Source organism: Salmo salar, chromosome 26 (assembly GCF_965601325.2).
Source record: "Salmo salar chromosome 26, fSalSal1, whole genome shotgun sequence".
NCBI classification, from domain to species: domain Eukaryota; kingdom Metazoa; phylum Chordata; class Actinopteri; order Salmoniformes; family Salmonidae; genus Salmo; species Salmo salar.
Window position 1 is genome coordinate 32,303,235 of NC_138316.1, and position 21,564 is coordinate 32,324,798.

The 21,564-nt window shown below is 44.0% G+C and overlaps 1 protein-coding gene across 1 annotated transcript in view; it reads left to right on the plus strand.

Moving 5' to 3' along the window:
* The window catches only part of LOC106593220 (protein unc-13 homolog C), a 171,348-nt gene that overhangs the window by 138,937 nt on the left and 10,847 nt on the right, over positions 1–21,564 (plus strand). Inside the window, exons 29-31 of the mRNA XM_045708288.2 lie at positions 5,588–5,735; positions 15,990–16,082; positions 18,499–18,658. Coding sequence (XP_045564244.1) covers positions 5,588–5,735; positions 15,990–16,082; positions 18,499–18,658 — 401 coding nt within the window. The remainder of the gene's footprint in view (positions 1–5,587; positions 5,736–15,989; positions 16,083–18,498; positions 18,659–21,564) is intronic.

A 21,564-nucleotide genomic window follows, 5' to 3' on the forward strand; every position in this document is an offset into this window, starting at 1 on the left:
TAGAGTGGTGACTGTTTTAACAGGGTAGTAGGGTTGTAATGAGAGTTTACCTAAAGGATAGTTGTAGAGTGGTGACTGTTTTAACAGGGTAGTAGGGTTGTAATGAGAGTTTACCTAAAGGATAGTTGTAGAGTGGTGACTGTTTTAACAGGGTAGTAGGGTTGTAATGAGTTTACCTAAAGGATAGTTGTAGAGTGGTGACTGTTTTAACAGGGTAGTAGGGTTGTAATGAGAGTTTACCTAAAGGATAGTTGTAGAGTGGTGACTGTTTTAACAGGGTAGTAGGGTTGTAATGAGTTTACCTAAAGGATAGTTGTAGAGTGGTGACTGTTTTAACAGGGTAGTAGGGTTGTAATGAGAGTTTACCTAAAGGATAGTTGTAGAGTGGTGACTGTTTTAACAGGGTAGTAGGGTTGTAATGAGTTTACCTAAAGGATAGTTGTAGAGTGGTGACTGTTTTAACAGGGTAGTAGGGTTGTAATGAGAGTTTACCTAAAGGATAGTTGTAGAGTGGTGACTGTTTTAACAGGGTAGTAGGGTTGTAATGAGAGTTTACTTAAAGGATAGTTGTAGAGTGGTGACTGTTTTAACAGGGTAGTAGGGTTGTAATGAGTTTACCTAAAGGATAGTTGTAGAGTCGTGACTGTTTTAACAGGGTAGTAGGATTGTAATGAGAGTTTACCTAAAGGATAGTTGTAGAGTGGTGACTGTTTTAACAGGGTAGTAGGGTTGTAATGAGAGTTTACCTAAAGGATAGTTGTAGAGTGGTGACTGTTTTAACAGGGTAGTAGGGTTGTAATGAGTTTACCTAAAGGATAGTTGTAGAGTGGTGACTGTTTTAACAGGGTAGTAGGGTTGTAATGAGAGTTTACCTAAAGGATAGTTGTAGAGTGGTGACTGTTTTAACAGGGTAGTAGAGTTGTAATGAGAGTTTACCTAAAGGATAGTTGTAGAGTGGTGACTGTTTTAACAGGGTAGTAGGGTTGTAATGAGTTTACCTAAAGGATAGTTGTAGAGTGGTGACTGTTTTAACAGGGTAGTAGGGTTGTAATGAGAGTTTACCTAAAGGATAGTTGTAGAGTGGTGACTGTTTTAACAGGGTAGTAGGGTTGTAATGAGAGTTTACCTAAAGGATAGTTGTAGAGTGGTGACTGTTTTAACAGGGTAGTAGGGTTGTAATGAGTTTACCTAAAGGATAGTTGTAGAGTGGTGACTGTTATAATAGGGTAGTAGGGTTGTAATGAGAGTTTACCTAAAGGATAGTTGTAGAGTGGTGACTGTTTTAACAGGGTAGTAGAGTTGTAATGAGTTTACCTAAAGGATAGTTGGAGAGTGGTGACTGTTTTAACAAGGTAGTAGGGTTGTAATGAGAGTTTACCTAAAGGATAGTTGTAGAGTGGTGACTGTTTTAACAGGGTAGTAGGGTTGTAATGAGTTTACCTAAAGGATAGTTGTAGAGTGGTGACTGTTATAATAGGGTAGTAGGGTTGTAATGAGAGTTTACCTAAAGGATAGTTGTAGAGTGGTGACTGTTTTAACAGGGTAGTAGGGTTGTAATGAGAGTTTACCTAAAGGATAGTTGTAGAGTGGTGACTGTTTTAACAGGGTAGTAGGGTTGTAATGAGAGTTTACCTAAAGGATAGTTGTAGAGTGGTGACTGTTTTAACAGGGTAGTAGGGTTGTAATGAGAGTTTACCTAAAGGATAGTTGTAGAGTGGTGACTGTTTTAACAGGGTAGTAGAGTTGTAATGAGAGTTTACCTAAAGGATAGTTGTAGAGTGGTGACTGTTTTAACAGGGTAGTAGGGTTGTAATGAGTTTACCTAAAGGATAGTTGTAGAGTGGTGACTGTTTTAACAGGGTAGTAGGGTTGTAATGAGAGTTTACCTAAAGGATAGTTGTAGAGTGGTGACTGTTTTAACAGGGTAGTAGGGTTGTAATGAGAGTTTACCTAAAGGATAGTTGTAGAGTGGTGACTGTTTTAACAGGGTAGTAGGGTTGTAATGAGTTTACCTAAAGGATAGTTGTAGAGTGGTGACTGTTATAATAGGGTAGTAGGGTTGTAATGAGAGTTTACCTAAAGGATAGTTGTAGAGTGGTGACTGTTTTAACAGGGTAGTAGAGTTGTAATGAGTTTACCTAAAGGATAGTTGGAGAGTGGTGACTGTTTTAACAGGGTAGTAGGGTTGTAATGAGAGTTTACCTAAAGGATAGTTGTAGAGTGGTGACTGTTTTAACAGGGTAGTAGGGTTGTAATGAGTTTACCTAAAGGATAGTTGTAGAGTGGTGACTGTTATAATAGGGTAGTAGGGTTGTAATGAGAGTTTACCTAAAGGATAGTTGTAGAGTGGTGACTGTTTTAACAGGGTAGTAGGGTTGTAATGAGAGTTTACCTAAAGGATAGTTGTAGAGTGGTGACTGTTTTAACAGGGTAGTAGGGTTGTAATGAGAGTTTACCTAAAGGATAGTTGTAGAGTGGTGACTGTTTTAACAGGGTAGTAGGGTTGTAATGAGAGTTTACCTAAAGGATAGTTGTAGAGTGGTGACTGTTTTAAGAGGGTAGTAGGGTTGTAATGAGTTTACCTAAAGGATAGTTGTAGAGTGGTGACTGTTTTAACAGGGTAGTAGGGTTGTAATGAGAGTTTACCTAAAGGATAGTTGTAGAGTGGTGACTGTTTTAACAGGGTAGTAGAGTTGTAATGAGTTTACCTAAAGGATAGTTGTAGAGTGGTGACTGTTTTAACAGGGTAGTAGGGTTGTAATGAGAGTTTACCTAAAGGATAGTTGTAGAGTGGTGACTGTTTTAACAGGGTAGTAGGGTTTTAATGAGTTTACCTAAAGGATAGTTGTAGAGTGGTGACTGTTATAACAGGGTAGTAGGGTTTTAATGAGTTTACCTAAAGGATAGTTGTAGAGTGGTGACTGTTTTAACAGGGTAGTAGGGTTTTAATGAGTTTACCTAAAGGATAGTTGTAGAGTGGAGGTCTTTATGAGGAGTAGTGGTGCTGAGAGGAGTCGATGCAGTCAGTATGTGCGTCCCAAATGGCACCCTATTCCCTACATAGTGCACTACTTTTGATCAGAGCCCTGTGGGTGCTATTTGGGACACAGACAAGAGTTCAGACCGGGGTCTGGGTGAACACAACGCAGCGCCGTGAAAAATAATGTAATTTATTCCTGTATCTCCATGGACACCAGCTCCCTGTTTAGATTGGTCATGCTGTGGAATTCTCTCCATCAGTATTCCGAGGAGAACGTCCAATTAGAGGAGTTGAGTAATGCTTCCAGGAGACTCTGGCCAATCACAGTTAAGTAATACCTTTAGGTGGAAGAGATACATAGGCTGAATGCAGGACTGGTTAAAGACTTGAGATGATAATATGATACACATATCCGCGTATGTGACAAAAAATGTTTTGTTGTTGATGTTATTGTTGGTGTTGTATCGACTAGCTCTTGGAGTTGGTGTTGTATGGACTAGCTCTTGAAGTTGGTGTTGTATGGACTAGCTCTTGGAGTTGGTGTTGTGTGGACTAGCTCTTGGAGTTGGTGTTGTGTGAACTAGCTCTTGGAGTTGGTATTGTGTGGACTAGCTCTTGGAGTTGGTGCTGTATGGACTAGCTCTTGGAATTGGTGTTGTGTGGACTAGCTCTTGGTGTTGTGTGGACTAGCTCTTGGAGTTGGTGTTGTGTTGACTAGCTCTTGGAGTTGGTGTTGTATGGACTAGCTCTTGGAGCTGGTGTTGTGTGGACTAGCTCTTGGAGTTGGTGTTGTGTGGACTAGCTCTTGGAGCTGGTGTTGTGTGGACTAGCTCTTGGAGCTGGTGTTGTGTGGACTAGCTCTTGGAGCTGGTGTTGTGTGGACTAGCTCTTGGAGTTGGTGTTGTGTGGACTAGCTCTTGGAGCTGGTGTTGTGTGGACTAGCTCTTGGAGTTGGTGTTGTATGGACTAGCTCTTGGAGCTGGTGTTGTGTGGACTAGCTCTTGGAGTTGGTGTTGTGTTGGATATGTCTTTAATGGTTTCTCTGCCGTTCTTCCCTCATCAACACCTACGGTACCTTCAGAGTGAATCTGGGCTGTGCCTATTCTGCCGAGGCAACAGATCTACAGAGCTTAGTCCCAAATGACACTGTATGCCCTATGTAGGACACTACTTTTGATCAGAAGTAGTTTGCTCTAGGTAATAGGATGACATTTGGAACACTGAGCTACAGCGCTTAGGATCATTTACTCTGAGCAGCTTTGGCTCATTGACTCACCCACTGTTTTCGGTCTGTATCCGATATTCCATAATGCATCAGTGACTGGATTATATCTGAACATGACTTTCTTGTTCCAGAGCCAATGGAGGATGACCTGTGAACTCATGAACTCCAGTGAGGTGGAGAGTGTGTGGGGGGGTGGAGTGTGTGTATGTGGCAGATGTGGCAGGGCTTTAAACAATTATCCTCTGTCTTAATGCAACAGTACAGAGTACATTTTTATTAGGCCTACTGCTGCCAGCCTGGATAAGCATACATAGTTATTACCTCTCCCACACAGTCTTCCACACAGTCTGGTCTGAAGATGTGAAAAGTACATTAACTCTGTATGTGTTCTATCTGGTCTGAAGATGTGAAAAGTACATTAACTCTGTATGTGTTCTATCTGGTCTGAAGATGTGAAAAGTACATTAACTCTGTACGTGTTCTATCTGGTCTGAGTGTACCCGAGTTAGATTGGTAACCTCACTCCTCAGTTTGAAATGCCTTGAATTGCTAGCTTTTCGGTGGTGTAGCTGGCTAAGGCGTTGTCGAGTGTTTGCGAAACAGAGGACCCGAGATCAAGTAGCAGATTTAGGAGGGAGAAAAATGTATTGTTAAACAAGCAGTTTGAAAATTGTTACATAAGCAAACATGCTTATTATCTCTCCCACACAGTCTCCTATACAGTCAGTCTGGTCGGAAGACTTAAAGGTACTTGAACATGTACGTTTTCAATCTGGTCTGAGGAACCAACATTAAAATGAATGTGGTTAATGAAAGCTTACCCAAGTAAACTTCAGCCCAGCTTTAACAAAAAGGGTAATCAGGTGCTCAACTGGAGGGACAACTCTAAAAAAGTAGTCCTACCTCCAGGACACTTCAACAGGTGACTATCCCAGAAAAGAAAAAGGAACAGTCTGTCTGCATATTTTTTTATTTTACCTTTATTCAACCACGCAAGTCAGTTAAAAACAAATTCTTATTTTACAATGACGGTCTACCCAGACAAAACCCTCCCCTTATAACCCGGACGACGCTGGGACAATTGTGTGCCGCCCTATGGGACTCCCAATCACGGCTGGTTGTGATACAGCCTGGGATCGAACCAGGGTCTGTAGTGACGCTTCTAGCACTGAGATGCAATGCCTTAGACCGCTGCGCCACTCTGGAGTCTTTTAACATACATATACAGCATCTTTGTCTTACGGGACAGACAAGCAGGCTAAATGTACTGACTATGTCTGTTCTCTTTCTGGTCTGAAGACTGAAGACAGTGAATAAAGTGACTCTGACTCAGTACGCTTTCCTTCTTTCTTTTTCCCTTTCTCTCTCTCTCTTTTCCGAAGCAATATTTTCACGCCGGAGGAAACGGTTTGAAGAAGACGTTCCTTGAGAAGAGCCCTGACCTCAAGTCCCTCAAATACGCTCTGAGCCTTTACACACAGCCTACTGATGCCTTGATCAAGAAGTATATATGCACCCAAACCTCTCAAGGTAAGGTCCCTGAGCTAGTAGATATGCACCAAACCTCTCAAGGTAAGGACACTGAGCTAGTAGATATGCACCCAAACCTCTCAAGGTAAGGTCCCTGAGCTAGTAGATATGCACCCAAAGCTCTCAAGTTAAGGACACTGAGCTAGTAGATATGCACCCAAACCTCTCAAGGTAAGGACACTGAGATGGTAGATATGCACCCAAAGCTCTCAGTTAAGGACACTGAGGTAATAGACATGCACCCAAACCTCTCAAGATAAGGACACTGAGAAAGTAGATATGCACCCAAACCTCTCAAGATAAGGACACTGAGAAAGTAGATATGCACCCAAACCTCTCAAGGTAAACACTGAGATAGTAGATATGCACCCAAAGCTCTCAAGATAAGGACACTGAGCTAGTGGATATGCACCCACACCTCTCAAGATAAGGACACTGAGCTAGTAGATATGCAACCAAACCTGTCAAGGTAAGGACACTGAACTAGTAGATATGCAACCAAAGCTCTCAAGTTAAGGACACCTCCGCTAGTATATACACCCTATCCACTCAAGGGAAGAATACACTTAATCTGTTTCCCCAAATGTCCCTGAAAGTCCCCAAATGTCCTCTCTAGAGGTTAGGGTTAGAGTTCAGGGTTAGGTCTATTCCATTTCAGTCAATTCAGGAAGAAATTCCAATTCCATTTTTTTCTCATAGAGAAGCATTGTTGGAAATTGGAATTAGAATTTCAGTTAACTTCCTAACCCTGTTCACAGGAGGCTGGTTAGGGGAGGACGGCTCAAATTAATGACTGGAATGGGACGAAGGGAATTGTATCATGTGTTTGATGAGCTGGATACCATTCCATTTATTCCATTACAGCCATTACTATGAGCCTGTCCTCCCCAATTAAGGTGCCACCAACCTCCTGTGACCCTGTGATAGTTATCCTTGCTTCTCTTACAGTGGGCTGCAGTGTTTTTCCATGTCAGCTTGGTTTCTCTCCAGTTTACCGTGTGAGATGGTTATTGCAGTAATTGCATTTTTTCATCTACTGCCTCCTTCAATCCCTTTCTCTTTCTATTTTACTCTTGCTTCTCTCTCTCTTTCTCACTCACTCTCTTTCGCTCTATTTCTCTCTCTGTCGCTCTCTCTCTTTCTCACTCACTCGCTCTCTGTCGCTCTCTCTGTCTCTCTCTCTGTCGCTCTCTCTGTCGCTCTCTCTCTCGCTCTCTCTCTGTCTCTCTCTCTCTGTCACTCTATCTGTCCCAGTTCCATGCTGTGTTTTACTGTGTCTCTGTGGAAGTGTAGGTTTTCTGTTTTCTTAACAGAGTAGAGCTACCTGATGGTCTATCTAGGGCAGTGGTTCCCAAACTTTTTATAGTTCAAACATTCAACCTCCAACTGCATACCCCCTCTAGCACCAGGGTCAGCACACTCTCAAATGTTGTTTTTTGCCATAATTGTAAGCCTGCCACACACATACATTACGATACATTTATTAAAAATAAATGTTTAAGTTTACATACACTTAGGTTGGAGTCATTAAAACTAATTTTTCAATCACTCCACAAATAACTTGTTAACAAACCATAGTTTTGGCAAGTCGGTTAGGACATCTGCAAGTAATTTTTCCAACAATTGTTTACAGACAGATTATTTCACTTATAATTCACTGTATCACAATTTCAGTGGGTCAGAAGTTTACATACACTAAGTTGACTGTGCCTTTAAACAGCTTGGAAAATTACAGAAAATGATGTCATGACTTTAGAAGCTTCTGATAGGCTAATTGACATCATTTGAGTCAATTGGAGGTGTACCTGTGGATGTATTTCAAGGTCTAGCTTCAAACTCAGTGCCTCTTTGCTTGACATCATGGGAAAATCAAAAGAAATCAGCCAAGACCTCAGAAATAAAATTGTACACCTCCACAAGTCTGGTTCATCCTTGGGAGCAATTTCCAAACGCCTGAAGGTACCCCGTTCATCTGTACAAACAATAGTAAGTATAAACACCATGGGACCACACAGTCGTTATACCGCTCAGGAAGAAGACTCGTTCTGTCTCCTAAAGATGAACGTACTTTGGCGCGAGAAGTGCAAATCAATCCCAGAACAACAGCAAAGGACCTTGTGAAGACAAAAGTACAAAACGAGTCCTATATCGACATAACCTGAAAGGCCGCTCAGCAAGGAAGAAGCCACTGCTCCAAAACCACCATAAAAAAGCCAGACTACGGTTTGCAACTGCACATGGGGACAAAGATCATACTTTTTGTACAAAATCTCACGAAAATAGAACTGTTTGGCCATAATGATCATCGTTATGTTTGGAGGAAAAAGGGGGACGCTTGCAAGCCGAAGAACACCATCCCAACCGTGAAGCACGGGGGTGGCAGCATCGTGTTGTGGGGGTGCTTTTATTTTTATTTTTTATTTCACCTTTATTTAACCAGGTATGCTAGTTGAGAACAAGTTCTAATTTGCAACTGCGACCTGGCCAAGATAAAGCAAAGCAGTTCGACACATACAACAACACAGAGTTACACATGGAATAAACAAACATACAATCAATAATACAGTAGAAAGATCTATACACAGCATGTGCAAATGAGGTAGGATAAGAGAGGTAAGGCAATAAATAGGCCATGGTGGCAAAGAATTACAATATAGCAATTAAACACTGGAATGGTAGGATGTGCAGAAGATGAATGTGCAAATTGAGATACTGGGGTGCAACGGAGCAAGACAAATAAATAAATAAATAAATACAGTATGGGGATGAGGTAGATTGGATGGTCTATTTACAGATGAGCTATGTACAGGTGCAGTGATCTGTGAGCTGCTCTGACAGCTGGTGCTTAAAGCTAGTGAGGGAGGTAAGAGTCTCCAGCTTCAGATATTTTTGCAGTTCGTTCCAGTCATTGGCAGCAGAGAACTGGAAGGAGAGGCGGCCAAAGGATAAATTGGCTTTAGGGGTGACCAGTGAGATATACCTGCTGGAGCGCGTGTTACGGGTGGGTGATGCTATGGTGACCAGTGAGTTGAGATAAGGTGGGGCTTTACCTAGCAGAGACTTGTAGATGACCTGGAGCCAGTGGGTTTGACGACAAGTATGAAGCGAGGGCCAGCCATGAGATCATACAGGTCGCAGTGGTGGGTAGTATATGGGGCTTTGGTGACAAAACGGATGCCACTGTGATAGACTGCATCCAATTTGTTGAGTAGAGTGATGGAGGCTATTTTGTAAATGACATCACCAATGTCGAGGATCGGTAGGATGGTCAGTTTTACGAGGGTATGTTTGGCAGCATGAGTAAAGGATGCTTTGTTGCGAAATAGGAAGCCGATTCTAGATTTAATTTTGGATTGGAGATGTTTAATGTGAGTCTGGAAGGAGAGTTTACAGTCTACCCAGACACCTAGGTATTTGTAGTTGTCCACATATTTTCAGTCAGAACCGTCCAGAGTAGTGATGCTGGACAGGTGGGCAGGTGCGGGCAGCGATCGGTTGAAGAGCAGGCATTTAGTTTTACTTGCATTTAAGAGCAGTTGGAGGCCATGGAAGGAGAGTTGTATGGCATTGAAGCTCATCTGGAGGTTAGTTAACACAGTGTCCAACGAAGGGCCAGAGGTATACAGAATGGTGTCGTCTGCGTAGAGGTGGATCAAAGAATCACCAGCAGCGAAAGCGACATCATTGATGTATACAGAGAAGAGAGTCGGCCTGAGAATTGAACCCTGTGGCACCTCCATAGAGACTGCCAGAGGCCCGGACAACAGGCCCTCCGATTTGACACACTGAACTCTATCAGAGAAGTAGTTGGTGAACCAAGCGAGGCAGTCATTTGAGAAACCAAGGCTGTTGAGTCTGCCAATAAGAATGTTGTGATTGACAGAGTCGAAAGCCTTAGCCAAGTCGATGAATATGGCTGCACAGTAATGTCTCTTATCGATGGCGGTTATGATATCGTTCAGGACCTTGAGCGTGGTTGAGGTGCACCCATGACCAGCTCTGAAACCAGATTGCATAGGGGAGAAGGTACGGTGAGATTCAAAATGGTCGGTAATCTGTTTGTTAACTTGGCTTTCAGAAACCTTAGAAAGGCAGGGTAGAATAGATATAGGTCTGTAGCAGTTTGGGTCTAGAGTGTCTCCCCTTTGAAGAGGGGGATGACCACGGTAGCTTTCCAATCTATGGGAATCTCAGACGACACGAAAGAGAGGTTGTAATAGGCTCGTAATAGGGGTTGCAATAATCTCGGCAGATAATTTTAGAAAGAAAAGTTCCAGATTGTCTAGCCCGGCTGATTTTTAGGGGTCCAGATTTTGCAGCTCTTTCAGAACATCAGCTATCTGGATTTGGGTGAAGGAGAAGTGGGGGAGGTTTGGGCGAGTTGCTGTGGGGAGCGCAAGGCTGTTGACTGGGGTAGGGGTTTCCAGGAGTTTCCAAGCCCCAGTGCAGTGGGCAGCTGGGAGGAGGTGCTCTTATTCTCTATGGACTTTACATTGTCCCAGAACATTTTTGAGTCAAACAAAAATTTCTGTTTGAAAAAGCTAGCCTTAGCTTTCCTATCTGCCTGTGTATATTGGTTCCTAACTTCCCTAAAAAGTTGCATATCACGGGGGCTGTTCGATGCTAATGCAGAACACCACAGGATTTTTTTGTGCTGGTCAAGGGCAGACATGTCTGGAGTGAACCAAGGGCTATATCTGTTCCTAGTTCACCATTTTTTGAATGGAGCATGCTTATTTAAGATGGTGAGGAAGGCACTTTTAAAGAATAACCAGGCATCCTCTACTGACGGGATGAAGTCAATGTCATTCCAGGATACCCAGGCCAGGTCAATTAGAAAGGCCTGTTCGCAGAAGTGTTTTAGGCAGTGTTTGACGGTGATGAGGGTGGTCGTTTGACCGCAGACCCATTACGGATGCAGGCAATGAGGCAGTGATCGCTGAGATCTTGGTTGAAAACAGCAGAGGTGTATTTGCAGGGCGAGTTAGTTAGGATGACATCTATGAGGGTGCCCATGTTTACGGATTTGGGATTGTACCTGGTAGGTTCATTGATAATTTGAGGGCATCCAGCTTAGATTGTAGGATGGCCGGGGTGTTAAGCATGTCCCAGTTTAGGTCACCTAGCAGCACGAGCTCAGAAGATAGATGGGGGGCAATCAATTCACATATGGTGTCCAGGGCACAGCTGGGGGCAGAGGGTGGTCTATAGCAAGCGGCAACGGTGAGAGACTTGTTTCTGGAAAGGTACATTTTTAGAAGTAGAAGCTCGACTTGTTTTGGTACAGACCTGGATAGTAGGACAGAACACTGCAGGCGATCTCTGCAGTAGATTGCAACACCGCCCCCTTTGGCAGTTCTATTTTGGCGGAAAATGTTATAGTTAGGGATGGAAATGTCAGGGGTTTTGGTGGTTTTCCTGAGCCAGGATTCAGACACGGCTAAGACATCCAGGTTGGCAGAATGTGCTAAAGCAGTGAACAAAGCAAACTTAGGGAGTAGGCTTCTAATGTTAACATGCATGAAACCAAGGCTTTTACGGTTACAGAAGTAAACAAATGAGAGCACCTGGGGAGTAGGAGTGGAGCTAGGCTCTGCAGGTCCTGGATGAACCTCTACATCACCAGAGGAACAGAGGAGAAGCAGGATAAGGGTACGGCTAAAGGCTATAAGAACTGGCCATCTAGCACGTTCGGAACAGAGAGTAAAGGGAGCAGGTTTCTGGACAATAGCATAGATTCAAGGCATAATATACAGACAAAGGTATGGTAGGAAAAGAGTACATTGGAGGTAAACCTAGGCATTGAGTAATGAAGAGAGAGATATAGTCTCTAGAGATGTTTAAACCAGGTGATGTCATCGCATATGTGGGAAGTGGAACAACATGGTTGGTTAAGGCATATTGAGCAGGGCTATAGGCTCTACAGTGAAATAAGGCAGTAATCACTAACCAGGACAGTAATGGACAAGGCATATTGATATTAGGGAGAGGCATGCATAGCCAAGTGATCGTATCGGTCCAGTGAGTGGTTGGGCTGGCTGGGGACACGACGATTCAGACAGTTAGCAGGCCGGGGCTGGCAAGCTAGCAGTTAGCAGGCCAGGGCTAGCAAGCTAGCATAAGGGCCTTAGAGGGAGTTCGCGATGGGGGAAAAGTCTGTTTTTGCCTCCTCGTGTGGTGACGTCGATAGACCAGTCGTGGAATTAGTAGGGTTCCAAGTAGCAGAGGGGTCTAAGTCCAATTGGCAAAATGGGTATAGTGGTCCAAGAAACTGGCTGGTGGATCAGCTAACAGTCCAATATGCTATAGATAGCTAGCAGGCCGCGCTTAGCAGAATGGGCCTTCAGGGGACATCGCGCCTGAGGGGCCTGTTGGGATCCTCGGGCAGATTATGTCGGTATTCCAGTCGTGAAGGATCGGCGGGGTTCCGTGCCCCGTACCGGCAGTAGAAGGGGTCTGGATATTGTAGCCGAGGAGTGGGCTTCAGGAGTAGCCCAGGAGCCCTAGCCGGGAGATGGGTCTAGCATGGGCTAGGCCCAGGCTAGTTGGTGCTTCCTCTGGGATGGAAACGTTAGCCAGGAGTAGTCAACCCAGGTTGCGGTTAGCTAGCAGCCATGATCCAGATGAAAGGGTTCAGAGTTTGCGGTAGGAATCTGGCGAGAGCGTTCCGAGCTAAAGGTTAGCTGATTGATAGCTGATAGCTGGTAGCTAGTTAGCTAGCTTGCTTCAGTTGAGGTATTCCAGTTCGGAGGTAAATAGAAATACTTTAGAGAAAAAACAGATCCACACCACATTGGGTGAGGCAGGTTGCAGGAGAGTATTTTGAAGTTGAGGTTTAGGAAAAAATATTTTTTTAAATGCGAAGAAAAAGATATATAAAGATATATACATGGGACAGGACAAAGACAAAGATGTCTGACTGCTATGCCATCTTGGATCAATTCTTTGCTGCAGGAGGGACTGGTGCACTTCACAAAATTCCCTCATTAAAATGCAAATCATTTTATAACATTTTTGACATGCGTTTTTCTGGATTCTTTTGTTGTTATTCTGTCTCTCACTGTTCAAATAAACCTACCATTAAAATTATAGATTGATCATTTCTTTGTCAGTGGGCAAACGTACAAAATCAGCAGGGGATCAAATACTTTTTTCCCTGACTGTATTGATTATGTTTCCTGGTGACAGAGTCTGCACAAGGATGACTGTTCAATGCCCCACATATTGAGCATTTCTTTGTAGCAAGTATATTATATAGTAGCTTAAATTGAAACTAATGACTTGATGAATCAATTGTTGTTTTATATGTCAGTTCATAGACCCGATGCCAAGGTATTGGGGCATAAAAAAAACTGTTTCCAACTGACTTGAATTGTATTGGTTGTTAGAGTGTTGATTTCCCGTGTTCCAGGTCTTAATTGTGTTGTCGTGATATCCTCCTCCCTAATCAGGATCTATTCATCAGCTCTCGCTCTTCTTCTCTCTCTCTCTCTCTCTCTCTCTCTCTCTCTCTCTCTCTCTCTCTCTCTCTCCCTTCATCAGCTCCTGCTCTAGTAGCCTCTGCTTGTTTGGGAACATATTGATTAGACATCGTATCAACTAGGCTGTTAATGACACAACAGACACACACACAACAGTACACATCTGTCTACAGTATGTTACTACCCCCACATCTTGCCCTCTGTCTATGTTACTACCCCCACATCTTGCCCTCTGTCTATGTTACTACCCCCACGTCTGGCTGTTCTGTCTATGTTACTACCCCCACATCTTGCCCTCTGTCTATGTTACTACCCCCACGTCTGGCTGTTCTGTCTATGTTACTACCCCCACGTCTGGCTGTTCTGTCTATGTTACTACCCCCACATCTTGCCCTCTGTCTATGTTACTACCCCCACGTCTGGCTGTTCTGTCTGTGTTACTACCCCCACATCTTGCCCTCTGTCTATGTTACTACCCCCACATCTTGCCCTCTGTTTATGTTACTACCCTCACGTCTGGCTGTTCTGTCTGTGTTACTACCCCCACATCTTGCCCTCTGTCTATGTTACTACCCCCACATCTTGCCCTCTGTTTATGTTACTACCCCCACGTCTGGCTGTTCTGTCTGTGTTACTACCCCCACGTCTGGCTGTTCTGTCTATGTTACTACCCCCACGTCTTGCCCTCTGTCTGTGTTACTACCCCCACGTCTGGCTGTTCTGTCTGTGTTACTACCCCCACGTCTGGCTGTTCTGTCTGTGTTACTACCCGCACGTCTGGCTGTTCTGTCTGTGTTACTACCCCCACGTCTGGCTGTTCTGTGTATGTTACTACCCCCATGTCTGGCCCTCTGTCTATGTCTGGCTGTTCCGTTTGTGTTACTACCCCCACGTCTGGCTGTTCTGTCTATGTTACTACCCCCACGTCTTGCCCTCTGTCTGTGTTACTACCCCCACGTCTTGCACTCTGTCTGTGTTACTACCCACATGTCTTGCCCTCTGTATGTGTTACTACCCACACGTCTGGCTGTTCTGTCTGTGTTACTACCCCCACATCTGGCTGTTCTGTTTGTGTTACTACCCCCACGTCTGGCCCTCTGTCTGTGTTACTACCCACACGTCTGGCTGTTCTGTCTGTGTTACTACCCCCACACGTCTGGCTGTTCTGTCTATGTTACTACTCCCACGTCTGGCTGTTCTGTCTGTGTTACTACCCCCACATCTGGCTGTTCGGTTTGTGTTACTACCCCCACGTCTGGCTGTTCTGTCGATGTTTCTATCCCTACGTCTGGCTGTTCTGTCTGTGTTACTACCCCCACCTCTGGCTGTTCTGTCTATGTTACCACCCCCATGTCTGTCTGTTCTGTCTGTGTTACTACTCCCCACATCTGGCTGTTCTGTCTGTGTTACTACCCCTACGTCTGGCTGTTCTGTCTGTGTTACTACCCCCATGTCTGGCTGTTCTGTCTGTGTCCATGTTTCTGTCACGTTGTCGCTCTGTCTCTCTGTCTGGCCGTCTCTCTGTCTGTCTCTCTGTCTCTCTCTCACCCCCATCTTTCTCCTCCTCCTCTCTCTTGTTGAACTCTATCACTCTCTTTCTCTCTCTTACCCACTCTCCTCATCTCTATTTCTCTCTCCCTCCCTCTCTTTCACCCCCGCTCTCTCCCTTTCTTCCTCCTGGGTCTGTCATTGAGTGCACCTCCATATTTAATGTGTGTTTGTTCTCTGCTCCAGAGAGGGTAGTGGTCCTAAATGGTTGGCGTCTCGGTGTAGGGCAGCACTTTGCGTTACCATTTGTGTGTGTGTGTGTGTGTGTGTGTGTGTGTGTGTGTGTGTGTGTGTGTGTGTGTGTGTGTGTGTGTGTGTGTGTGTGTGTGTGTGTGTGTGTGTGTCTCTGTGTGTGTGTCTCTGTGTGTGCCTGTGTGCAATTCTGTTCCATTCTGTTCTGTTCTTTTACTCAGAGCTTAATGCATTTATCTACAGGTCCATGTGTTGTTTTGTTTTCTCTGTAGCTTGTTTTTCTTTTGTCATTGGTTTCCAGAGAACCCTACTTCTCAGAGTGACACAGGAGGAAGTGGAGTGAGTCATTCACTTCATGTTGCAGTTTATGTTTCACTCACTACGCACAGGGGTTTCTTGTCTACCTTTCTGGATCAGTGTGTGTGTAACCTTATTTGAGATGCAGTGTTTCTGTCTTTTTGACTCTCTGTCTCACCTTTTCTCGCTCCCTGTCTCTCCTTTTCTCGCTCCGTCTCTCCTTTTCTCTCTTTTCTGTCTCTCTTTTTCGCTCTCTCCTTTTCTCTCTCTCTCTCTCTCTCTCTCTCTCTCTCTCTCTCTTCTCTCTCTGTCTCCCCTTTTCTCTGTCTCTCCTTTTCTCTCTCTCTGTCTCTCCTTTTCTCTCTCTCTGTCTCTCCTTTTCTCTGTCTCTCCCCTCTGACTCTCTTACAACATGTAGTTGTGATGACTAGCAGGTCATTGCAGGTGATGATTCTCTCTCTCACTCTATCTTTTTCTCTCCCTTTCTCTCACTCCTCTCTCCTATTCCTCCTCTCTCCTCTATCACTCTCCTCATCTCTTCCCCTCTTTCTCTCCCCCTCTCTCTCTCCTATTCCTCCTCTCTCCTCCTCTCTCCGACAGTAGTCTTGTATGGTGATCTCCAGGTGAAGACTCAATGTGCTCTCTCTCCTCCTCCTCCTCCTCTCTCTCTCCTCCTCCTCATCTCTCTCTCTCTGACGGTAGTGTTGTGTTGTGTTGTGTTGTTGTTGTTCTGCAGGTCAGTCTACCGACAGCTCCGTGGGGGAGGTGTCCATGCAGGTGGATCTCATCTCTCACCCTGGCACTGGAGAGCACAAAGTCAACGTGAAGGGTGAGACACACACACACGCAAGCACTCGCACATGCCATTCCTGTACACAAACACACAGAGGAGGAAAGCAGAAAGTGTGAAACAATTCAACCTCGCTTTACCCCTTAGATAAGAACATTACAACAACGATGTATCATTCTTAGTCAAATCTATTCATACCTGTAATGTTCAAAGAGGAACCACTGGGAAGAACATGGATAGTTGGGTTGTAGTTGTAGGCTAATGTTAAGCTGTGGTCATTATCAGATAGACTGATGCTACACTACATCCTACTTGGAGACTTCAATAGACAATAATAACCCCCGTAACATAACACATCTCTGACGGTATCATTAAAACCCTATACTACAGAACACTAGACATACAGAGACCAGTGGTTAAAACCCTAAACTACAGAACACTAGTCAGACAGAGACCAGTGGTTAAAACCCTATACTACAGAACACTAGTCAGACAGAGACCAGTGGTTAGAACCCTATACTACAGAACACTAGTCAGACAGAGACCAGCGGATAAAACCCTATACTACAGAACACTAGACATACAGTGACCAGTGGTTAAAACCCTATACTACAGAACACTAGTCAGACAGAGACCAGTGGTTAAAACCCTATACTACAGAACACTAGTCAGACAGAGACCAGTGGTTAAAACCCTATACTACAGAACACTAGACAGACAGAGACCAGTGGTTAAAACCCTATACTACAGAACACTAGTCAGACAGAGACCAGTGGTTAAAACCTTATTTTACAGAACACTAGTCAGACAGAGACCAGTGGTTAAAACCCTATACTACAGAACACTAGTCAGACAGAGACCAGTGGTTAAAACCCTATACTATAGAACACTAGTCAGACAGAGACCAGTGGTTAAAACCCTATACTACAGAACACTAGACAGACAGAGACCAGCGGTTAAAACCCTATACTACAGAACACTAGTCAGACAGAGACCAGTGGTTAAAACCTTATTTTACAGAACACTAGTCAGACAGAGACCAGTGGTTAAAACCCTATACTACAGAACACTAGTCAGACAGAGACCAGTGGTTAAAACCCTATACTACAGAACACTAGTCAGACAGAGACAGAGACCAGTGGTTAAAACCCTATACTACAGAACACTAGTCAGACAGAGACCAGTGGTTAAAACCCTATACTACAGAACACTAGTCAGACAGAGACCAGTGGTTAAAACCCTATACTACAGAACACTAGTCAGACAGAGACCAGTGGTTAAAACCCTATACTACAGAACACTAGACATACAGTGACCAGTGGTTAAAACCCTATACTACAGAACACTAGTCAGACAGAGACCAGTGGTTAAAACCTTATTTTACAGAACACTAGTCAGACAGAGACCAGCGGTTAAAACCCTATACTACAGAACACTAGTCAGACAGAGACCAGTGGTTAAAACCCTATACTACAGAACACTAGACATACAGAGACCAGTGGTTAAAACCCTATACTACAGAACACTAGTCAGACAGAGACCAGTGGTTAAAACCCTATACTACAGAACACTAGTCAGACAGAGACCAGTGGTTAAAACCCTATACTACAGAACACTAGTCAGACAGAGACCAGTGGTTAAAACCCTATACTACAGAACACTAGTCAGACAGAGACCAGTGGTTAAAACCCTATACTACAGAACACTAGTCAGACAGAGACCAGTGGTTAAAACCTTATTTTACAGAACACTAGTCAGACAGAGACCAGTGGTTAAAACCCTATACTACAGAACACTAGTCAGACAGAGACCAGTGGTTAAAACCTTATTTTACAGAACACTAGTCAGACAGAGACCAGTGGTTAAAACCTTATTTTACAGAACACTAGTCAGACAGAGACCAGTGGTTAAAACCCTATACTACAGAACACTAGTCAGACAGAGACCAGTGGTTAAAACCCTATACTACAGAACACTAGTCAGACAGAGACCAGTGGTTAAAACTCTATACTACAGAACACTAGTCAGACAGAGACCAGTGGTTAAAACATTATTTTACAGAACACTAGTCAGACAGACCAGTGATTTTAGAACAAGTATCCTATTTCAGTTTGCATAGTGGATGGATGGATGGGTGGGTGGATCGATGTGAGCATGGATGGATGATTTGATTGACTGATTGAATGATTGATTGATTAATTGATTAGCTGATTGATCGACTGATTGACTTATTGCTTGATTGATTGACTGATTGTCTGATTGATTGAGCGACTGATTGACTGATTGCTTGATTGATTGACTGATTGCTTGATTGATTGTTTGATTGGCTGATTGATTGAGTGACTGAATGATTGATTGATTGATGGACTGATCAATTGATCGACTGGTTGACTGATTGATTGACTGATTTCTTTATTTACTGATTGATTGATGTGTCTCTGCCGTTCCTTTCCAGTGGTGGGGGTCAACAACCTAAGCTGGCAGACCAATGCCATGTTCCGACCGTTCGTGGAGGTAAATGCGGTCGGGCCGCACCTCGCCGACAAGAAACGCAAGTTCACCACCAAGACCAAGAACAACAATTGGTCACCAAAGTACAACGAAACATTCCAATAGTAAGTCTGCTTTATTGTCTAAAGTAAGTCTGCTTTATTGTCTAAATTAAGTCTGCTTTATTGTCTAAAGTAAGTCTGGTTTATTGTCCAAAGTAAGTCTGGTTTATTGTCCAAAGTAAGTCTGGTTTATTGTCTAAAGTAAGTCTGGTTTATTCTCTAAAGGTCTGGTTTATTGTCTAAAGTAAGTCTGCTTTATTGTCTAAAGTAAGTCTGGTTTATTGTCCAAAGTAAGTCTGGTTAGTAGTCTGACATACAATTAAACATTCTGGTAGTAAGTCTGGTTTATTGTCTAAAGGTCTGGTTTATTGTGTAGAGTAAGTCTGGTTAGTTGTCTGACATACAATTAAACATTCTGGTAGTAAGTCTGGTTTATTGTCTAAAGGTCTGGTTTATTGTATAGAGTAAGTCTGGTTAGTTGTCTGACATACAATTAAACATTCTGGTAATAAGTCTGGTTTATTGTCTAAAGGTCTGGTTTATTGTGTAGAGTAAGTCTGGTTAGTAGTCTGACATACAATTAAACATTCTGCTAGTAAGTCTGGTTTATTGTCTAAAGTAAGTCTGGTTTATTGTCCAAAGTAAGTCTGGTTTATTGTCTAAAGTAAGTCTGCTTTATTGTCTAAAGTAAGTCTGGTTTATTGTCCAAAGTAAGTCTTGTTAGTAGTCTGACATACAATTAAACATTCTGCTAGTAAGTCTGGTTTATTGTCTAAAGCAAACAACCTAATCCTGTGTTTTGGCTTCAGTAATGTGTATCTTGGTTGTGCCAGGAGTGTTGCTCCTCCAGTATTATAGTATTTGCTGCATAGTGGGAATGTAGACACATGCAGTGCTCACTGTCAAAACGTTTGGAAAAGGTTACAAATGAAACTAAAAACGCTTATATCGCAGCATGAAAGTAATGAGATGATGAAGTGCTTTTAAAAATGAAAAAAATAGACATTTCAGTTATTTGAATAGTGAGAATAGAGAGGGGGTGAGATAGATCATTCACCCTATCTATGCAGCTGTACCACTGTCTGTCTGATACTGAGCCAGCTGCATTTAAAGCACAATGTAGAGCCTGTGTCCCAAAAGCATCCTATTTCCTTTACATTCAGTGTATTAAACATTAGGAACACCTTCCTAATATTGAGTTGCATCCCCTTTTGCCCTAAGAACAGCCTCAATTTGTCTGGGCATGGTCTCTGCAAGGTGTCGAAAGGTTTCCACAGGGATGCTGGCCCATGTTGACTCCAATGCTTCCAACAGTTGTGTCAAGTTGGCTTGATGTCCTATGGGTGATGGACCATTCTTGATACACACCGGAAACTGTTGAAAAACCCAGCAGCGTTGCCGTTCTTGACACACTCAAACCAGTGCTACCTACTACCATACCCAATTCAAAGGCACTTAGTTATGTTGTCTTGCCCATTGGCACATACACAAGCCATGTCTCAATTGTCTCAAGGCTTAAAGCTCCTTCTTCAACCTGTCTCCTCCCCTTCATCTACACTGATCGAAGTGGATTTAACAGGTGACATCAATAAGGGACCATAGCTTTCACCTGGTCAGTCTATGTCATGGAAAGAGCAGGTTTTTTCTGTTTTGTACACTCAGGGTATAGTGCCCTGGTCAAAAGTAGTGAACTACATAGGGAATAGGGTGCCATTTGGGACAGGATTTGACTAACAGGGTTTGACTATCAGCTGCATCCAATCCTCTCACTGATAGTGAGCCAGATGTCTGTGAAATGCAGTCAGAGAGTGAGTGATCATCTGTAGTGCCTACGTGGTCTCTGGTGCTCTTTTAATGCCAGCGTCCACTGACCGAGATCAATGTCAACAGGAACACCGTCTGCAAATACATGCAAAGAAAACAACTGATAGACAACAATACAGATTTTTTACATTTACATTTAAGACATTTAGCAGACGCTCTTATCCAGAGTGACTTACAAATTGGTGCATTCACCTTATAATATCCAGTGGAACAACCACTTTAAAATAGTGCATCTAAATCTTTTAAGGGGGGGGGGGGGGGGGTTAGAAGGATTACTTTATCCTATCCCAGGTATTCCTTAAACAGGTGGGGTTTCAGGTGTCTCCGGAAGGTGGTGATTGACTCCGCTGTCCTGGCGTCGTGAGGGAGCTTGTTCCACCATTGGGGTGCCAGAGCAGCGAACAGTTTTGACTGGGCTGAGCGGGAACTGTGCTTCCTCAGAGGTAGGGAGGCGAGCAGGCCAGAGGTGGATGAACGCAGTGCCCTTGTTTGGGTGTAGGGCCTGATCAGAGCCTGAAGGTACGGAGGTGCCGTTCCCCTCACAGCTCCGTAGGCAAGCACCATGGTCTTGTAGCGGATGCGAGCTTCAACTGGAAGCCAGTGGAGAGAGCGGAGGAGCAGGGTGACGTGAGAGAACTTGGGAAGGTTGAACACCAGACGGGCTGCGGCGTTCTGGATGAGTTGTAGGGGTTTAGTGGCACAGGCAGGGAGCCCAGCCAACAGCGAGTTGCAGTAATCCAGGCGGGAGATGACAAGTGCCTGGATTAGGACCTGCGCCGCTTCCTGTGTGAGGCAGGGTCGTACTCTGCGAATGTTGTAGAGCATGAACCTACAGGATCGGATCACCGCCTTGATGTTAGTGGAGAACGACAGGGTGTTGTCCAGGGTCGTACTCTGCGAATGTTGTAGAGCATGAACCTACAGGATCGGATCACCGCCTTGATGTTAGTGGAGAATGACAGGGTGTTGTCCAGGGTCCTCCCAGAGGCTCTTAGCACTCTGGGAGGAGGACACAAGGGAGTTGTCAACCATGATGGCGAGATCATGGAACGGGCAGTCCTTCCCCGGGAGGAAGAGCAGCTCCGTCTTGCCGAGGTTCAGCTTGAGGTGGTGATCCGTCATCCACACTGATATGTCTGCCAGAC